This window comes from Myodes glareolus, chromosome 8 (genome assembly GCF_982192425.1).
Source record: "Myodes glareolus chromosome 8, mMyoGla1.1, whole genome shotgun sequence".
Classification (NCBI taxonomy): domain Eukaryota; kingdom Metazoa; phylum Chordata; class Mammalia; order Rodentia; family Cricetidae; genus Myodes; species Myodes glareolus.
In genome coordinates, this window is record NC_142033.1 from 35,627,736 (window position 1) to 35,650,149 (window position 22,414).

The 22,414-nt window shown below is 36.6% G+C and overlaps 1 protein-coding gene across 1 annotated transcript in view; it reads right to left on the reverse strand.

Moving 5' to 3' along the window:
• The window catches only part of Gabrb1 (gamma-aminobutyric acid type A receptor subunit beta1), a 411,905-nt gene that overhangs the window by 256,150 nt on the left and 133,341 nt on the right, over positions 1–22,414 (reverse strand). Inside the window, exon 4 of the mRNA XM_048415118.3 lies at positions 7,480–7,700. Coding sequence (XP_048271075.1) covers positions 7,480–7,700 — 221 coding nt within the window. The remainder of the gene's footprint in view (positions 1–7,479; positions 7,701–22,414) is intronic.

Below are 22,414 nucleotides of genomic sequence, written 5' to 3' on the forward strand. Positions count from 1 at the left end.
TTAATCCCAGCACTCAGGAGACAGAGACATGTGGATCTCTACGAGTTCGAGACCAGCCTGGTCTACAAGAGATAGTTCTAGGACAGGCTGCAAAGCTACAGAGAAATCCTTTCTCAACCTTTCTCAAAAAACCAACCAACCAAACAAAAAACGAGAGAGAGAGAGAGAGAGAGAGAGAGAGAGAGAGAGAGAGAGAGAGAGAGAGTAAACACATTGAGGATGGCAATTTCTAGAGTAAATCTGAATAGTGTGTGTGTCAGGGGTGCACCATGACATTCCTGACATCAGAGGGAAGGGGGGAAGAATCATTTTCTCTCTCTGATCTGATAACTTGAGTTTATGTGTACGTCCTGGGGTTTGAAACTATGTTACAAATTATAACATTGCTGTGAGCAGTGTTTCACCAATTCCCATCTATTATTTTTCAGCTATAAATAAGGGACCTTAGCTTCTGTAGATATTTCATGCAGTACACCTCGATCTAAGTAGTGACTGATGAAGAAAAATTCTTTAGAGAATGATCTAGTTAATAAATGAAGACGAGACAACATAATGCTGCTATTTGTAAATTTGAAGTTGATTGAGACAAACCAATTATCAGGGTAGCTAAAATTATTGGCTAACCCCAAATTCATACATTGAAACTCTAAGCTCAGAATATGACTGTATCAAGCATCAAATCTTTAAAGAAGTAACTAATTCAAATGACTGGTACCCTAATGAAGAGAGAAATTTGGACACATATGCACATAGAGAGACTGTGAGGTCTTGGAGATGACATCCCTGTACACAAGAAGAGAGACCTTGACTAGGCCATCTTTTCAGCTCTCAAAAGAAACCAGCCCGACCAACATGCTGATTATTCCAAACCCAAATTATGAGCCAATAAAATTCTGTTTTAGAAGCTACCCATTTTTTTTTTGGTTCCTTGTTACAGTGACCCTGTAATCTTGCAATCTCCCGGTAGCCCGAGGAGGTTAAAATGAGGAATTATTGCAGTGGATAGATCATCAGTTTAATTCTCATATCATAATAGAGAAATGATGCTGGGCTTTGGCTCTCTTGGTATAAATAGACTACACAACTGATGAAGTGTTCCTGCCCAACCACAGTTCCACAGATAATGAATCTATATGCCATTAAGCTCAGATAGAAACACAGCAGGGAATGGGAGGACCAAAAAAACCAGTTTCAACAAGATATTATTTATAAAGGCATTAAATAAGAAAGCAGGAATCTATAAAGTTTTTGACACTACATTAATTAAATGAAATGCAAAGTTTTTGATAACACATTAACCAAATAAAATATGTATTCTCGTTGGCCTACTTTTAAAATGAACAAGTAGGGGCTAGAGAGATTCCTGACTTGTTAGAGCACTGACGGCTTCAGCTTAATTCTAGTCTCTGGTGATCCAACACCATTTTCTGACTTCCACAGACACCAGGTATGCATGTAATGCATAAACAAATGTGCAAGCAAAATACCCTCACACTTAAAATAATATTTAAAAATAATATTTTACTTTTATTGAGCTCTACATTTTCTCTGTTCCCCTCCCTGCCTCTCCTCTCCCCTTCAAGCCACTCCCAGGGTCCCCAGGCTCCCAACTTACTCAAGAGATCTTGTCTTTTTCTACTTCCCATGTAGATTAGATCTATGTATGCCTCTCTTAGTGTCCTCATTGTTGTCTAGGTTCTCTGGGATTCTGATTTGTGGGCTGATTTTCTTTGCTTTCTGTTTAAAAACTACTTATGAGACAATAAATTACAAGATTGGACAGCTTACTTTGGATCTTCCTATACTGGTATTTGTAGAATTAGTTTCTTAATATGTATAGCTCATAGGGCCAAAGTAACAGCTAAATGTGGCAATTTCAGTGCAAAGGGCTGGGTTATAGCATAGTTCCAAGTGTTTATACACAGTTATAGATAAATCTTATGATAGAATACCTATAAATATTAATTAAAATGATGTGGTATATGTAGTTTACTCTGTGCATGCTTGGAAGATGTGTAGACTCCTAAATACACACCCTGAGTCTTACTGTGAAGGGGCTACCCATTCATCTATGGAAGTTTTCACAGATTCTTAAACTAATTTGGCCCTGGACTCACTTCTAATAGACGATAGAGAAAGAAGCACTGTTAAATAATAAAAAGACAACATTCGTAGAGTTAAAGGAAGAAAGCAAAAGGAGGAGGAGGCATTCTTGGGAGGTTGAATACTCCACTAAACATCTTCAAATAATTAAATCATTCCACGCCTGCCATATTTTAAGGGAAAAAACCAACAGTCTTTGAGCCCCCAAATGTATAGGCTTTGGAGAGAGCTAGTATGTGCAGCCATCTGGATGGTGTTTGCATAAGAGACAGAATACATCTGGTCACTAATAGCAATAATCACTCTTTGCTTAAAAGCCATCACTTAGATAAAAGGAACAGTGCAGCTGACGACTATGAGTCAGGTAAGCGCCCTCTGCACATATTAGCGTTGCTCTTACAAACATTTACTGGGCAATCATTCAGTTGGAAAGAGATTGGGGAAATACAGTGTATATTTTCCATAATTACACATTTTTTTTTAAAAAAAACTTTACATAAAAAGTAATCAGATCCACGACACCAAAAGTGAAAGTGTCATAAAAGAGTTGCAAACCCAGGGGTCTTTGTGAGATTAAATTGTGATCTCTATGAAATGAGAGTTTTCCTCTGGGCTAGGGATAATGTGATTTTCATCAGGGAAAAAATGTAGAGGGGATTTCAATACAAAGAAGGAAAATGGGAAAGAGTTGCCATGGGGGAACATTGACGCCTGTGTGAAAGGGGGAAAAGTGGACACAGACAGACAGAGTGAGGCTTTGTGAAGAAGAGGAGGTGCCATCCATTTACACAAGTGGAGGGGCTTTCAATACAGCAGTAGAGCTGCAGTAATGTGCATATATGCTGCCCCATTAAATTACAATTTCCAGAAGACATTTTTTTTCAATATTCAGTACAGTAGTTTAATTGGAAATCTCTTAGAGGAATTTAGAAAAGCAACTAGAGGCTCATGGATTTCAGAGAGAGATGAGATAGAGAATTTGAAGTCACTGATTTGGTGGGGGAGGGACTTATAGCAGGAAAAATACCAATGACCGTGGCGTGATAAATAAGTATAAAAACTGAGCAAGAAAATTTACCAAGGAGTGATAGATAGTGGGTGAAGCTGTTAAATTAGATGGAAGAAATGGTTTGGAAGCAGGAAAGAAGGTTGAACAGCATATGTTAGAATCACCAGATTAGGTCTCAGGTATGGGGATGTTTGGAAGTTTGTGTGGATTTACCAGGATGCTGATGGTTTTGCAATCATCTGGGACAAGAGAGAATGTTGATTTGGAAGAATAACAAATGACACGAAACCAGTAGCATGTCAAGTACAAAGGCAGAGAATTCAGGTTCAGATACTGGGTACCCATTTACAAAACTTAACGTGAAACTTGCTACTTTGGGGGTTTTAGATACTTGAAAAGGAAATTGAAATTTATGCCATGGCAATGGTGAAGTCCGTATATGGCGGTTCTGTTGAACTTATCTATATTGGGTTTCATTATCTAAGTTACAACTTACTGTTGTTCAATTCAGTTAGCAGCTGGAATGACTGCTACAGCACACATGAGAGACAAAAGATATGCCCTCAAGTAGAACTGGCCATCATGAAGTCGTTGAAAGAAGTCAAGCAGAGAGTGAGTGATGGCTTTGGTAGCTATAGGTAGAGCTGCTGAAGCAATAGCATGGGTAGGACCACTGCTGATGAGGACTGTGGCGTGAGTAGTGATGAGGGAGAGGAAACCAAGGTTGTGCGAAGAGTGGAACTCAAAGAGATAATCATGGTTAAGAAATCAATAAGGACAAAGGTATGAAGATGTAAGCAAAACAAAATGCGGAGTCTGGAGACGATACAATAGTAAGCTTAGATTACTTTACATTGTTAAGACATTAGCCTAGAAAGAAAGGGAAGATTTTCTTAGAATAAAATGCAATGCAAAGAAGGACGAAAGGAAGAGAAATTTCTTTGTTTCTTTGTTTCTTTGTTTCTTTCTCTCTTTCTTTCTTTCTTTCTTTCTTTCTTTCTTTCTTTCTTTCTTTCTTTCTTTCTTTCTTTATCTAGATAGAGGTTCTCAGTGTAGTTTTGGAGCCTGTCCTGGTATTCACTCTGTAGCCCAGGCTGGTCTCAAACTCACAGATATCTTCCTGCCTCTGCATCCTGAGTATTGGGATTATAGGTGTGCACCACCACCGTCTGGCTAGGAAGGGGAATCTTAAGGACTTGATATGTGATATTAAGGGACTTGCTAAGAAAATAAATGATTTTGCCAGCCTTTAGCAGATATGAGTCTCATGGCTGAAGATAAAATAGTGGTGGCAGGGTTTTCCTTTAAAATAATGCATTTTGTCACAGTAGAGGTCCCTCAAGAGCAAAAGGCATAAGGATTGGTGTGCTAGAGACCTGTTGTACAGTAGCCTAATTACTCAGTATTATTCTATAACGGATGCCATTTTGTTATTACAGGGATGAGAACTGTAAAATCTGACTTAGAATAGTTTCAAAACATCTTGTAATTTCGTATAACTTAAAAATAGCATCTCATATTGCATTTGAATACAGAAAATTCTATTTAATTTAAAAATGCTGTTTTATGGTCAGGGTAAAGTTGACTAGAGGGGCTTTGGCCACATCAATCCAATCACTGTTAAAATTACTCGTTAATGTATGGGCCCATTCACAATGACTATTAATTGGACTTATGAAAATGGATAAAGCCATCAGTATCATTTTTTCAATTACTCATGTCTAAAGTAAGTACTTTACAGTCCTAGAGATGCCAAAGCATATGTTATATGACAAGGAAGTTCTGCTTTGTGTGCTTAATAATGATAAATGACAGCTATTCTTTTGAAAGGCTTTTATGAGGAACAGGCAGATCTTCATTTTTACAACTAGGAAATCTTACATCTGAGGAATTAAAGTGAAGAGGATTAAAGATAGGATGATAAATGAAGTGTGATGGAAACCCAAGGAGTGGGAATGGCTGCCTAGGAGACCCTTGGCTGAGAGTCCCTGGGCTCTTCGGTCCAGATGCTGCTTGCTCTGCCACAGTAAGAAGCCCCCTTGACTTCTGGAAAACTATTCTCAGGATCAGAATAGTAAATAGATATACACACGGAGCACTCAATTGAATGTTTTCTTAATTGGACAACTGCATCTGTGTTCTAATTATTAGCAGCTCCAGGAACTAGAGAGCCAATCAGCAGAGAAGTTTCCAATAACTGATGAAGCACAATTTAGAGAACTATGACTCAGAACACTCTATGTACTCGATCTCAAATTAATCATTTTTTAATATCTTCTCAATAATAAGTTAGGGTGTATTAAGCCCTCACTGTAGATGATAACACTTATGCTCACCAAATTTGTATACTTTTTTCAAGGTCAAGCAATCAGAAAGTTGTGAGAGTCAGGCCCAACTTCTATCCTCTAGTTTCAGATATCACACAGTCTCTATTGTACTTTTGGTCTTTAGGGTGATAACAGCTTCTGGTGAAAGAAACATCAAAGAAGAAGAAAGAGCAGAAAAGAAGAAAGGGGATATAGTAGAGCACAGATGAGTCCCGTAAGGAGAAAAAGTGCTCCATAAAGAGATTGGCATTTATGCAATGGATGCTTAGTTTGTGTTTCTCTTTATATGCTCACTTTGTCTGTACACAAGCTAAAATCTACACAAACTTGGCTTGTTTCTGAAGAGTAAAAAGCAGTGTTGTATAACTTGGAAGGAAATATTTACTACTAAGGTATATTTGAATGAGAATAGAACTGATAAACTAAGATTTGAGGGAGAGGATACCTGAACTTTGATCCTAAATCAGCCACTGCTTCTCGGTGGCCTTAGACAAACCCTAGGCCTTTTGTGTCTCAATTTTCTCTTTTTTATTTGTTAGTTGAAAGTGTAATACATTTATACAATGCATCTTCATCATATCATTCCCTCACATGCCTTCCTAATTCCCCTAAGACCCGCCCATCACATCTTCCTTCCAATTGCACATCCTCGTTTAAACTTTTATATAGATTTATATGGGTATGCCATCATCCACTGAGGTTTAGGAACTCTACTGGTGGCCATCCTTCCAAAGAAAAGTGACTTTCCTTTCTTCAGAAGTCACCAGGGTAAGAAGCCAGGGGTAAGGTCTAAAGATTCTCTCTCCTCTATATGTTACAGTTTTTTTTAAAGCTGACTTGATTGTGTCTGCTGTGAACACACAAGCACAGCAGTTGTAGCAGAGCACAGCATTTCAAACTGCAAACCGATGTGTGCTCAACTCCATACTTCTCCAGTGTTGTTTTTAGTGATGTAATTCCCATTGTTAGATGCCGCCAATAATTTCTAAAATGCCCGAAGTGAAACTCTAAACTGGGACTTTGACCTTCATTGTTACCAAACATACATTTTTATTCCCCAACAAACCACTGGTGATAAAATCTATCACTTTTTCTAACCCTTTGCCTCTAAAAGGACTTACCAAGGTGAGACCAAAGCTTTAAACAAGTCACACTTTAGTTACAGTTTTGGTAAAAGTAGAAGTAAATTTTGAAATATACTTTAATATTTTGTTATTAAGCTTTTAATTATACACCAAATAATAATAGACATCTATATACGTTTCAAACTTCTTTATGACTTAGTAACCAAGAAAAATAAAATGAAAAACCATTATGGTGTAAAACATTGCTGACCTATGTCAAAAACAATATTACCTTTTTACTTAAGTCATAAACACAATAACACACTGTGATACAGAAAGGAACTGATATGAGACTGATAGCCCAAAGAAATGAAGATGTATCATATTCAAGAGTTGTAAAACTTTATAATTTTATGATGTTAATTATACCCAAACTAACCAATTGACTCAGCAATTCTCCATAATAGAATTAGGGGCTTTATGTGGCAGATGAGACAAGCTGGTTCTAAAATTTATAGCAACATTATGAAGAATGTAAAACTTGAAATATAAATATAAGATTAAAAGACATACACACTTTGCCTTCATGACTTCGCTATGGCTTCACTTAGAGTTAGCTGAATTAAGAGAATGACCCTGTGAAGAATTAAATAAATAGAACAGTGGGACATAGCTTAGTGTATTTTAAAAAACCTGTATATTTTATCAATGTTATCAGCACAATACAAAGAGGAAAATTCTTCTTCAATAAACGATACCCTAATAAACTAAACTCTAGTTTAACTAAACTTCTCACTTACCCTTTATGGGCAAAGTTACCTACATTGAGTTCAAACGGACCCCAAGATTTTTCTGGCCAAAGATATGTTAACTATGCATGTAAGCCGCTTTCTTCCTTGCTTCTCTCCCTTCTGTCCATTTTTAAAACTAGGAAACAAACCAATGACATAAAGCAAGGAAATAGGAAAGTGTTTACCGTAGTCCATAGAGGACAGTTCCATCAGGATGCAGCCTTATCATTCGATTTTTCACTGTGACCCCATGCACAAATGATTTCTTGTCATTGAGAAAGTAGGTGTCTGGTACCCAGAGTTGGTCAGCTACCCTGTTGTCAAGGGTCAGGTTTAATGGGATTCCAGAATATGAAAGCCTCTTGTCTTTCCAAGACTGCTGGAAATACATGGTAAGTGTATAATCCTGTGAAAGAAAACAAAAAAACAAAAAGAAATTTTACCACCATCATCATTTCAGATCATTTGTTGAGAATCCTAGCTCACAGGATCAGCAAGAAAGCCCAGATGGTAAGCAAGCGTATAGCACAAACTTGGAAGGCTGAGTTCATTCCCTGGAACTCTTGTAAAGATAGAAGACAAGAATTGACTCCACAAAGTTATCCTTTCACCTACACATCTGTGCCATGCTCCCCAAGACAACATCAAATACCTACACACTAATAAATGGCAAAATAAATTTTATGAGAATAACCTGTAAATGTGGTACTGTGGATGCTTAGAGTCCCTACCTATGCTACCCGAGATACATTTGAATACAATGAAATTTATACCTCCAATCATAGCGCAACACAATTTAACATCTATATATGCTAGAGGTTCTGGAGCAGTGCCTGAAGGCATATGAGCAGCTCATCAAGATAGAGCAAATACATAGAACTTAATTTTAACGTCAAATTTTAAGGCAATAATATCCCAGGAAAAAGCTTTGAAGACACCGAGTAAAAATATTCATCCCTCGATATCATACTTCCAGCTTTATTTCATGGTGGATCATAGCTCTGTATTAACTTAAAGTGGGTGTTCTTAAAAAAGAACATATTTTTCTGACTGCAGTGATTTTTGAATGACTAGTGTTCTGTTTAACTCTTCAGTGTTACCAGTTGCCTTTCCTAGATATTTATGACTTACAACTCTTCTGTGTGTCATGAGAAGTTGTTTTAATTTATATATAGACAAAGAGAATTGTATGTCTGAAGACCAATGCCAATGTTATAAATGATCAAGTTTCCATCTTATGTTATCACTGATCCTAGAAAAGAATAGCTTCAAGTTAAGATCTGGTTTAATATTTAATAATGCGCTTTTCTGGTTTCTGCAAAAGCTTACAATGAGAAGACCTGAGTACATTTTTCTCTGGCAATAAGTGACAGAAATATCTGGGCTTCATATATATAATAAGCTGCAAGAGAAGGATGGGGATCATTACCATAGTGCTTTAGCTACTGTTTTTGTTTCATTTTAAAGAATTCTATCAGTACAAAGTATAATGGACTATTATAAGAAAGTCAGTTTGCAACAATAAAATCACAACGTCTCTAAGGTAAAAATTCTAACATAATAAAATCCATAACTGTGAACGTTTAATAAATGACCAACCAATGTGAATCTACAGCACAACCTGTATATCCTGAAGCTGGTAGAGAAATGAATTCACCGACTTGAATGATAAGGCTTCTGTCTGGTCATCCTGTGTAGATTCCTCCAACATATAATTATATATATGTATTTCTGAAAAATACTAAATCTTAAGACAATACTGACCCCACATACCCAATTTCAACATTCTTTAAACAATATATTTCGGAACACTCTCACAATCTCCTCAGAAGCCATCTTGCACTAATGCACAGGAATTCTTCATTGTTCAAAGGCAAGAAAGTCTACACTACAATTCTGACCATATTTAGAACCTTTGAATAGTCTGAAACATTAGTTTTCCTTCATATGTAGATGGACATGTACACACACACACACACACACACACACACACACACACACACACACACACAGTTTCCAATAAATCTTTCCAATAAGTAAAGTTTTAGGGTATTATCTTGAAGTGCAAAAAGGCCTAGTCTTGAAAATGAAGGAAACAGATCTCTCACCAAGAAAGCATAGGTAGGTAAAGTATATTAACTACTCAGTTTATCAACTTCAAAATATGCAAAATTTAAAAAACATTGTATTGAACTTTTGGAATCCTGCTGAAGAGAGGGAGGATTTAGGAGCTAGAGCAGGTCAAACGCATCACAAGAAAACTCACAGAATCAAATAATCCGGGCTCAGAGGTGCTCACAGAGTCTGAATCAACAACCAAGGAGCCTGGATAGGATTGACCTAGGCCCTCTGCATGTGAGCTACAGTTGTGTAGCTTGATCTACTTATAGGACTCCTAACAGTGAAAGCAGGGGTTGTCCCTAATTGTTGTGCTAGCTTTTGAGAACCTATCCCTCATATAGGGTTGCTTTGCCAAGCCTAAATGAAAGGCGAGTTGTTTAGTCCTACTGCGATTGCTATACCTACTTTGCTGATACCCATGGGAGGCCTGCCCCTTTCTGAATAGAAACAGAGGAGGAATTGATGGAGGGAGTGGGGTTCAGGGGAAGTGGGGGAGGGAATGGGAAGAGAGGAAGGTGGGGGAAACTGCAGTTGGGATGTAAAATAAATAAGTTAATTAAAAAATCATGTCAAACAGGATAAATATATATAATAATTTCTAATTTATATATCATTGAGTGTTTTAATTAAAATATATCATGTGGTAAGTAAACAAAATTGAGTTGAAATAATAAATTAATGCAGGCATAAAATAATATAAAAGAGTAACCTTTATGAAGGTGTATATATGTGTGCATATGTGTGAATATGTATGTGTTTGTTTATGCATGCATATGTATGTGTTTTTGTGGCCTCTCTCCTTTCTATTTTTGGAGGCTGTTTTATTTTCAATGGAGAAATAACTATATGCATCCAGCGAGAACTTTGCTACACATAACTCATTCTGTTTTCAAAAAATATTGAATGAAAATTGCATCATGATTCTAAATTAGAGCAGTGACATTCTCAATTTTTAGTAAGAAATAATCTAAGGAAAATTCTGTATGCCGATATGCTATATGAGATGCAAGCACCCCTTAAATCTAGTACTTCTAAACATTTTCAATTTAGTAACCTGAATTGGGGTCTCAAATTATGATAAAAAGAAATATCAATAAGTCATATTAATAACCCCAATAAAGCCTTTTTGATGATATTGATCATAGCAACATGATGAACTATATGGGCAGGCTTAAAGTACAGCAATATCTGAGTTTTCTTCTCTTTCTATGATATGGCACACAAGATGAAAATCTCTTCTGGGCTGAGATCTCCTATCCATCACCATTTGTTGTTTTTGTTTTTTTGTTAATGCAGTAACCTGGTGAGGTTGCTTTGTTAGTCTTGGAAAGGAGTTGTGATTTATCATCTGATAAGTTGTTTGCTATAGATTTATTGTAATACATTATTCTTCCTATACATGCACTTACAAAATGTTACCAGACACATACAACTATAAAAAAACCAAACCCTACAACCGTAACTGGATCTATGTTCTTTTAGATAAAAAAAGAAATGCAGAAGAATGCTGTACTTTGTTTTACTGCACCTTTTTTCTATTGAGTTTCAGCAGTTCAGAGAGCTTTTGGAAACTTTCAGAAAGAAAGTCTTGCTTCTTAGCCAAGAGCAGCGAAAGAATCCTACTTTCAGGTGGCTTTCTGAATACGCAGGCTGTCCTTAAGGCAAATGTGGTGTGGTAGAAACTCCAGGCCAAGGGGCATTCTTTGACACTCAGTAAATTAATGGGATTAGTGAGTGTGAGATTGCTAATGAAATTGGTCAAGCTAATTCAGGCATAAGAGAATTTAATTCATTGAAAGGGAGAGCATAACAAATCAGCAACACTCAACGGAGGTTCATGGAAGATTTTTCTTTCCTTTCTGGAGAATAATACGCACATTCGGATTTTAGATCTGTGGTTTTAAAGTCACGAGGATTTTGCTTTTCAAAATTCCTTTGGCAACATCTCAAGAAAGGTCTGACTGTGACAACTGGCTGATGGTACTAGTATCTGTGGGGAGATGATAGATATCTTCTGAATATACAGCTTTACATGTCACAGCCCCTACCACAAAGAATTAGCTGCTTCAAAATGTTCATCGTGGCTCCTCTTCAAGAATGAAATACCCTGCCTGCAATGAAATAACTCTCCTTCTAGCATCACTAAACACTTCAAAATCTTGCATCATGGTTACAGAAATATCTGCACTTGCAATAGACTGTTCAAAATTTTTGCTAAGGAGTACTAGTACAAGATGGTTAGTAATTTGCTGTTATACTGATGTATGCATGTTGCTAGAAGGCATTCTAAGAAGACTTCTCAGGGGATTGGAAAGTGAGAGTGGATTATTACTTGCCTTTGTCAGCAACACAATGTTTCAGACAATGTTAAGAGAGACAAGAATATTGCTTTAACATCTAGTAATACTGAATTCAAAAGAATTTCATAAACAATTCTTCCTCTCCAAACTGTTCTAAAAGAAAAGCTGTATTTTGAGAAAGAATCAAGGCTCTGGTTCACCTCATATTTTCATCTATTTTAATATACATTATAAGTGGTTCCAAATACAAATCCCTGTTCTTTATTGAACAGTCATATCAACTGAACTCTGAGATCTGCTCTTTCCAAATTTAGGTTTATATTTTTTTCTGACTGGTTGGTTATAGTGAAGCAGTACATGATTGCTTCCAACTTCTGATGATCCTAGCATGATGGATACCATCCTACCTACAGTTCCAGATAATGGAGAATATTTTACCTCGAGCTCCTAACAAAATTGAGATTTTCCTACCCATAACCCAGCAAATGGAGACTACCCTACCTACAGTCCTGCTGATAGTATCCTTTCTACAGCTCCAGCTACTGATGCAAGATGAGCTCACATCACTTGGCTCTACTCTTTTCCAGCTTAAAGAATGAGGATTAGATTGCTATATTAGAACATCAGCTTCACATATGTACAGAAAGCATATGTCTGATTTAAAAAAACAAGAGACGAAAACACCTTAATCCTCTTTCATGAATTTATTACTGAACAAATATCTATCACATAAGCTCAGTGAGACTGAGTTCAGAGGTCATGGCACATAATTATGATTGCATTGCTATATAAAGCCAGGCTATAATAAAGGGGCACAAAGAAAGTTGAAAGGCAGAGTTCATTGTTTGTTAGATATGAATGCGCAAATGCACAATGGCTTTCTACTTCTTTCTAGTTCTGCAGTTTGGACACCTTCAGTTTCTCAGATGTTTATGATCTCACTGGATCATATTTAATCTTACTTTTCTTGGGCTACACTGACTCTATCTTTTATTTTTTCCAAATAGAAAAAGGAATAGTGATTCTGACCAGGTCAGAATTTCATAAATAGTAGTTTTATATATTGTAGGCAAATGAAGCATCAAGTTATCCCAAATGCCTATGAATTGACTTATAAAGTGAAAGTACGCTGAGAAACACAGATGTTAAATGACTTCCAAATAAAGTCCACAAGTTTGGAATTAGTATGGCTTATTAACCAAAACAATTCCTTTTGAACAAAAGAAAGAAAACTACCTAGGAGAGTCATCTGGAGACCAACTCACTTTATACTGAGAGGAAAAAAGGTAAATCCATCGCTTGTGTCCTACAAAAGTGAATTCAATAATAAATAGCCTGACAAGTCAAGTTTAACTATAGTGAAAGTGAACCACTGAAGGTTTCATTCCAATGGAACCTCCCAGTGATTAATGTCCCTATCAGTAGCAAAGCACATCTCATACGAAACGTTCTCCTTTGGATCTTCCACATTTGCTGTTGATTTCTAATCCTTCCTTCCACATATCAAATACTATTTTAACTATTAATATACACTTGTTATATTTATTCCTTAGCTATATTTTGTTAAGACACCATTAAAATATATGCATTCCTCATCACCACTCCTTGCAAAGTGCATGTTCTTGCTTATTAAAATTTACAATGGTAGCCTAGCGTGCAGTTCACAGAACAAAATCTCTTTCCCCTGCCACCATGGAATAAAGGAAACTTTCTATATTAGATCTGTAGTTTTAAAGTCAAAGAGATTTTACCCTTCAGAATACCTTTATCTATATCTGAAGAGAATGCTGGTTGTGACAGCTTGGTGTCAGAAATAATAATAGCCCCATTTGGTTTCTATATCTGGGTAACCAGACATTTCCTCAGTCTTGTGTTGTGCTCTGAAAATGTTTGGAATTAGCCAACTTGGTGACCGAGAGAAAGGTATTTTTATTAACGTTGTTAGTCCTACCTCAAATGAGAATCATGTAAGGGAGTCACATGAGACACATGTAACACGTGTGACAGTGGTGTGACCGCTGTGGTTCATGTGCCATGAACTTCATGAAACTCTACCTAGAACTCTGAAGTGACACCACTTCCGGGGCTTAGCATTATAACTTAATATATCCTGTATGAACCATATATATTTACTTTCATTAAAGCTATTAAAATCTTCATTAATCACTAGATCAGATTTCTAAAAATGGATGAAAAGATTTATGGTCTACACAGGGACAGTCTAATATGCTTTACATTCTACAATCTAGGTAAGCAGGGGTACAAATAACTAAGGTTGTTCCTATGATAAGACATACCAACATTTTAGATCTAAAGCAAGCAATATTTTCTAGAAACTTCTATGTCAAATTTTCTTAGTTGAAGTAGAATGATGAATTCCTATCCATTAGTATCTTGTGACCATAATCAAAGAGTTATGCCAGATGGTAAGAAGAAAGAGTTGAAGAATGTACATTCCTTACTGGAGGAGGACATAGACCAGTTGGAGAGGCTTAGCCTTGTTTATTTCCAACCTTTTCAGTCTCCCAGTACTAAAAGAATCTGCTCATGGCCTGAATTTCCCTCCACTTCAAGCACTCGGGAAACTCAGGGAACATTATTTCGCTTTTCTCATCTTACAAGGATACTACACTATTGAGTAGAATAATATTAGTTTAATGACCTCTTATATTAGTCTAGAGAACAAAGAACTCCGTTATTTAACACAGCACTGAAGGTAAGGAGGAGGAGGAAGGAAATGGAAATATATGGGATCTTTAAGGCAACACTTGATAACAACATTAAATTGGAAGGATAAGGAGGGAGTGTCATGATGGCCACCAGTTTTGTGACCTGTGTGAGTAGTTAGGTGGCAGTAAGAAGAGTTGAGGGCTAGGTTCTGACAAAGACCATTTCCTGTGTAGAAGATGTGTTGGTGGTGTGAAAAGCACATACGTGCAAGGTGCCAAGTAAGTAGCTATGAGTCAGAGCTCGAAAGAACAGATCCAGAGAGGAACGTAGTTATGTGAGCGATGAGTGACAGGTGAGATGGAAATAGATTGCCTACCACAAAGGTCTTGTAAGTGTAGATGATGAAACCCTGGGATATTTGATTCTGGAGGTAGTTACTCATTTCCTTGAGCATTTCTAACACTCTTAATTTCCTTGGCTCTTAGCATCTCCTGCATAGTTTTCTAATAATTGCTCTGTCACACTTGATTCAGAGCTACCCAAAGGGGACTGTTTATAGTTCTGTGTCACAGTGGATGCAGACAATCAAACATGTTAGTTGAAATGTAAATTAAGTAGTATAATCTGTTTGGGTTACTTTATACCAGTGCTATGTGTACTGATGTTAATTGATCCTATTGTATTACAATTCTGGAACATTTGGTCACCCTGAAATAACATTCCCTCTGACAACTACAAAAATGGAATAAATTGATAATACAGAATTTTTGTTTATTACCGATTTAAATGGATCTATAATTCTAGCAAAATAGCAAACTGATATTTTTTCAGTGATAACAAAAGAATGTGTAACTTCTTAAGGCAGTAATAGTGATTTCATATAGAACATTAATAGACATAATTTAGATGATATCAAACAAAATTTCTCATAATTGGTGTGGGATTCCCCCATGTGTGCTGTGAATATGTTTTACTACCATTGTTTAATAAAGACGCTGCTTTGTCCTATGGCAGGGCAGAATATAGCAAGTCAGAAAATCCAAGCAGAGATAAAGGAGAAAGGTGCCAGAACCTTACTGGTAAACCACAAGCCTCGTGGTAAAACATAAAATAATAGAAATGGGCTAATTTAAGATGTAAGAGCTAGGAATATGCCTGAAACACTGACCAAACAGTGTTGTAATTAATATAGTTTCTGTGTGGTTGTTTGGGTCTGGGCAACTGGGAAACAAACGTGCGGTCTCTGTTTACACATAACAGGGCATATTGGAATTATAGACTTCTTTTTTTCCTACTAATACTTAAAAATGGAGCTGTACTCAGTGAAACCTGTGATTCGTTTACAAATTGATGAATAATCAGAACAGATTAATTAAGCATTAGATTTATAAATTATGTATCATTCAAGTGATTCCTTTAAAGCCATATACTTGCACATAGTATAGTAGTTTTGGTTCTTTAGTTCCAAAGGATTATAGAAAATTAGTGTTCAGTTTCTCTAATATTAAATAAGGGAAGAAATGAAATAGATTCATGGAGACCCAATGAAATATTCAGAATATGGTGGTTTAGGCTGACCACCTTGGAGCTAGAGTAAAACGGTCTTTATTAAGTGAGGTAATGCAAATCCAGAAATACAAATATCACATGTTCTATTTCATCTGAGGGTCCTAGCTCCAAATCGTCAGGTGTAGGTACATACCCTGGAGGAATCACAGAAACCATGAAAGTACAATGGAACTAATTCCAGAGTGGGAGAGTAGGGGAGCAATAGGGATCAGAATAGCTTCCCACAAATAACCTGGTGGAAGAAATGGGGAAAACAGAGGTCTCAAATTAAGGAGGGAGAGAAATAAATACAACAAGGAGAGAAAAGGTAAAATAACAGCAATTGTGTCTGTAAGACATATGAATCATGCTATTAATTATCTACCAAGATGAGTATAGTACACATAAGCAAATGTTGGCACACACGCACACACACATGTATAGTATTAGTGAAAATTTCTCATTTGGGTTGACAATGCTCCATCCAAGAACCAAAGGCCAACTAACAAAACTCTCAACATCAGATGTGAAAAGCCCTCTTTTGAGTTGTATGTTAGGGTTGTCCAAGAGACTCCCAAAATATTTCTGGTCATGGTTATTGCCCTTGGCTGCCCTAGAGGTAGAAGGTAAGTTCGTATTGCGAAAGACACCATGCACTTCAGAACCAGAGCCCAGACCCCACTGAGCTAGACCCCACCTGACCTAAATGAAGGCTAGATTTTATGGTACCAAAAAGTGCCATGCAAGCTTTATAAAAGATAGAAACAACCAAGAGTCATACCCATCTAAGATCTTATTAATCACAACTAGAACAGTATGGCCCAATAACCCCATGGGTGCAGTAGTGGCATATATACCTTGGCAGTAACCAAGAGTTCTCTAATTGGACTTCAGACAACTCAACAAGAGAAAGATTATGGATGGCAATGGAAACCTAGTCAACTAATTGGGTCTAGTAAGAAATTATAGATCTTGGAGGAGAACCTAGCACCATCACTTTACTAAGTCAACAGTATCTCTTAGTATGTTATAAATATTTGTCCTTAAGATCACATATAAGTGTAGTCATCACCCTTCATCAGTTAGGAGTAACCAGCCAATATCTGATTTGACTTAAGGCCTACTCCAAGAGATGGAACTCATACCCAACACTGCTTGAGTGACCAAGAACCTGAGACTAGATATTTTGGGACCTAGGGTAAAACCAAATAATACTGTTCTGAAAAAAAAATGTTGTGATAAAATGACTCCTGTTGATATTCTGGAATACTCAAAGATTCGTGCCTTGCTTAGCAATCACCAGAGAAGCTTCCTCCTACAGCAGATGGGAACAAAGACCCACAGCAAGGCATTACACAGAAAGGGAGAGAACTTGGAACAGTAATCCCTAAATGGGGTCTCCATCAAATCCCTCATCTCAGAGCTCAGGGAACCCCGAGAAAGAGGAGGAAAGAGTAGCCAGAGGGATGGAAGACATGATGAGAACAAGGCTCTCTAAATCAACAGAAAAAAAAACTCACATGAATTCACAGAGACTGAAGCAGAAAGCACATGGCCTGTATGCGCCTGTAAGAGATCCTCTGTGCCTACGTTATGGATTCCAGGTTAGTGTTTTTATGGGGTACCTGAGTGTGCAAATGAGTGAGCCTCTGATTCTTGTGCGTTCTCTTAGACTCTTTTCCTTCTGTTGTTTTGTTTCTTTCGACTTCAGTGGAATAGTTTTTCTTTTATCTTATTATATTTTATTTTGTTATTTTTTTAGAAAAATGAATAGATGAATAAATGAATGAAAACCTAGCCACTACTGTAAAGGTTAACAACCAAACTGTCACTTCCACCTGCTGGGAGAGGTAAGAGTGACACTGGGCATATGAACCACTCCAGGAAAGGCCTCATGTCCAGGAGGAGTTGATCAACATATGATTGGATTCCACAGCTGTTGGTTTTTCGTTTGGTTTGTTTGTCGTGTGTGTGTGTGTGTGTGTGTGTGTGTGTGTGTGTGTGTGTGTGTGTGTTTTCTTTGGTTAGAGTTGGTCTTTTTTTTTGGATGTGGTTACTTCTTATTTGTTTTAGAGGCAGTTTGTTGTTGCATTGGGTTTTTGTCTGTTTTCTGAGAAAACTTAAAGTAAAGGGGGTAAGGAAGGAAAGATGATCCTAGGGAGGGAAGGAATATAAAAAAATGTACTTAAATTTAAAAATTGTTTTAGATAATAAAACATATAATAATAAAAACAAACCTATCTTACATTAGTTGATCAAAAAAAGATTTTAAATTTTAGTGCACTACTGTCAATGTCTTCTATTTTTCACAGTTTTCATAATTTTACCTGAAGACTTTTTCAGTCAGTTTTCAGTGATCTGGAGAATACTAGACTGGTTCCAGAAAAGAATGTAGTGTGTATCCATTGTTCTCCAAAAGTCACCTTTTCTTTACTTTTCTCTTATATACACATACACACACACAAGCACATGTGCACACACATTCACACACTACATATACATATATGTATATATATTTCTACTAAATAATTAAAATGTGGTTGTTTTCTAAAAGTAGAAAATAATATTTGAAGAATAATGACAAACAATAGAAAGATTAAAACTTGTGAATTTTTGACATGTTTTCTCTGTTACACCTTTATTCATATATCTTTGACATGAATTGAATCATACTTTATGTATTATTTATTTTAATATTGAATAGTAAAGATTTTGTTTGGACCTTGTCCCCCATTTTTGGGACTTGGCCTCTAAATACCCGCAATGTTAAAATGTATAATATTTTCTTTGTGACTGTACATTCAGGAACCACTCAGGTACATCCAGTCCTTTGATATCGTGACGTAACACTGTCATCTACAAATGTGATAGGTACACTTGTATAACAACACTGGGATGCATGTAGCCTGCAGGCTGAAGGTTTTGTATGCCTGACTGCTAGGTTGCTAATGCTGTTGAAGTGAGTCAAAGGTGACTTCCTCAAAGCTTTTCTAAGTAAATTTCCCTTAAGCTGGATATTGCTCATTAAAGAACAGTGTGTAATTAAGGGTCTGAGATTGCGGAGTAGGGGGTATCTGCATGACCTCAGGAATGGGATGATTTGCATGTGAGCTTAAAACATAGTAAGGGAAAAACAATTCATCTATCAAGTCTACATAGGAAAACTCCAAAATTATCTATGTGGCAAAACTCAAATAAACTGTTTTGCTTGACAGTACTCTTCACATTTTCCACACAGATGAGCTGACAAAGGGATTGTCCTGGATAGACAGGAAAGGCAAGCATATAAGGATCTTGAATAAGATGCCCTCAAGCCCTGTCATGTATGTGTCTTCCTTCATATGTTCTTAACTTGTCTGCTTTAACTGCGATAAATCATAATCTCAGATAAAAAAAAATAAAATTTGTTGTTTAGAAATAATCATCAATAACATTTTGTCGTTTTTCTTTTTAACAAAGAACATTATATACATATTATTATTATTACTATTTTTATTATTATTTTACTGCAAAAGTATTAGTTTCTCTCTCTGTTTCTGATAAAATGCCCTGGGAAAAACAGCTTATGAAGGTCAGTTTATTTGGGCTCCCAGCTCAGAGTCATAGTCTGTCGCTCAGTCACAGCAGCAGAAGCTTGGGGCCTCTGGTCACACTGTATCTATAACCAGTTCACTTTCTCCATTTTAGATAGTCCAGAATCCCCACCAATGAACGGTTCCAAGCACAGTTAAAAGGGGTCCTCTGGCTCAAGCTAAAATAGTCAAGAAAATCTGTCGCAGATGTGCCTCCCGAAGACCATCTTCTAGGTGTGTCCAGGTTCTGCCATGTTAAGGACATTAGCCATCAAGCCACAGCTTTCCTCCATAGCTATTAATTTGTTTTTGCATCACTATCAACTTCCTCTCTTTTCGAGATTCTTTCATAACTCTATTAATAACTTGATGAGTAACTTTTTGTGCTTTTTTCATGATTGTAAAACTTCATAGGGAGATCAATAAATAAGTAGATAGACAATATTTAATGTCTATATGCGTGATTATTCATGGTTAAATTATTTCATATTTTTTTATAATAAGAATCATCTCCCATAAGTTCCTCTGTGTCCCCCACCTTCTATCATTCTGCCCTCTCATTTCCTCTCTGCTGCTTTGGCTCTTTCTCCATCTACGTGGTCAATTTTTATGTTTCTCTGCTTCATTCACATCTATTAGTTTGGCTTTCTTGGTGTGCTGTGTGCTCTCAAGATGCACTCTATATAAGTACCAAAGAGTGTTTGTGCATTTTAAGTTCTGGTGTTTTGTTGCATAAAAAGTAATAAATCCATGCATCAGAGCTAATGTGATAATTTACTAAAATAAATAAAAATAAAACCTTGACCATGTCTTTGAAATAATAATATTATAAATATTGAGCTTAATCAAAATATAGAAAGCTAAGTTCTTAAAGTCAGGTTATAGAATCAAAAAGCTACATAAATATACATATAAGCCATCTCCAGTGGCTCTCACTCATAGCTGTATGTTCATACATCTGTTGACCTGTGATTGGTCTGCCTGTGTCTTGGCAGATGTTGCTGTGAAGAAGGTTCTAGGCAAGGACAATTATACCATTCTGATAAGCTCAGTTTTCTTCTGGTGAAGACTCGCAACTGTCCTCTAACAGCGCCAAACTATCCTAGTTTGCTTTCCAGTGTGGTGATAGAACACCATGACCACAGGCAACTTGGGAAGAAAAAAATTTTTTTTCCATCTTAGAGTTTATAGTCCATCATTAAGAGAAATCAGGTCAGAAAACTGGAGACAGAAACTGAAGTCAGGCCATGGAGGAAGGATCCTTGCCAGCTTATTTTTGTATCTTGCTCAGTTTGCTTAAATAACCCTACTGCCATCACTGCCGTGACACCAACCATTGTCAGTTTTTAATCAAGAAAATGAGGACTGATGAGATGGCTCAGAGGTTAAGAGCACTGGCTGCTCTTCCAGAGGTCCTGAGTTCAATTCCCAGTAACCACATAGTGGATCACAATCATCTGTAATGAGATCTGGTGTCCTCTTCTGGCATACATGCAGGCAGAACACTGCATACATAACAAATAAATAAATAAATAAATAAATAAATTGTTTTTTTTTTTTAAAGGAAAAAATAAATTAAGCACAGACCACTGTACAGGACAAAACAAACAAAAAAAGCAACAAAATTCCAAATAACCCAGTACAGAAATATACACATGTAAGTGCAGTAAAGTTACAGGGTGGTACCAAATAGAAGAAAAGTTCCATGCTATCACCATGCTGAAACAAAAGAGCTATCATTTAGGCTCTTGGTTCAAACAGACATTTAATATGATAATGAGACCTGGCATCAGAAATTAGGAGACTTGGAATCTAATTAAAGCACATTGTTTATTAGAGTTGCAATTGTGGCATAAATCTGTCCACTGGTGTGATACTCAATTACCATATTTGTGTTATACGAACAAATATTATTAACAGGACTACTGGAATGATTAATCAAAAGACTGTGCAGTCTAACGGGATAAGATATAAAAACTGTGTCTAAATAAATATGAAAAAATAATCTGATTAATGTATGTTAAGAGGAACACAGAACTTTGTATATAAGTTGTCTGATTTACCATCTACATAATAAAGAGACCTGGCATCAATGAATGTTTAACTACATGTTCACCACTTTAGTGGATATTTTTCATATGTTATACTATGTATTTAAACTTCAAAACTTCCCCCGCAAAATTGGAATTAATCTCACGTGTGGAGGCGAATACACGAAGAGATGCCCACAGTGACTCTTGTCAAAAATGTCTCCATTTTTGATTTGAATCTAGGTGTGTCTAACTTTACAGTTCTGGTTCTTTCCATCACATCACTAACAACGACTTAAGTACCAGCCCGAAAGGCTTTTCTCCAGACACGACTTTTATCTCTTGCCTAAGGCTGACTTCTGCCTTTCCTTTTAATGGATACCAATTAGTTATTAACATTCAGATCTGGTGTGGACTTTTCATTCTTCTGTCTGATGTTTTATCCATGAATGTCCCTTCATCAGTCTGTTCATAATGAACGTCGCTGCCACCCTCTTATCTGAATGGCACTGATGTCCCCACGGAAGCAAAATACAATCAGTTGTTCAGCATCAGTCTGGATGGCTCATCAGAGGATAATGGAGAGAAAGCCAGCAGTTTTGTTCCGTATTAATCCTCAAGGAGTGTAGGGAGTAGAGTAATTTTCTCCTGGTACAATGAATTTCCCACACAAAAGCCTGCCAAAATACCTTACCACTTCCAAGTGAAAGCCTCATTAATTATTAGCTATGGTAGCAACTATATTTCCCATGCTGAAAATCATTTCCAAGTGACAATTAGATAAAAGTCAAATATCATATGAAACCAGAAACAAAGAATCTCTTAATTAGGATAATACATGTGTAGCGTCCTACGAAAAGTGGATGAGCGTCTTGATTA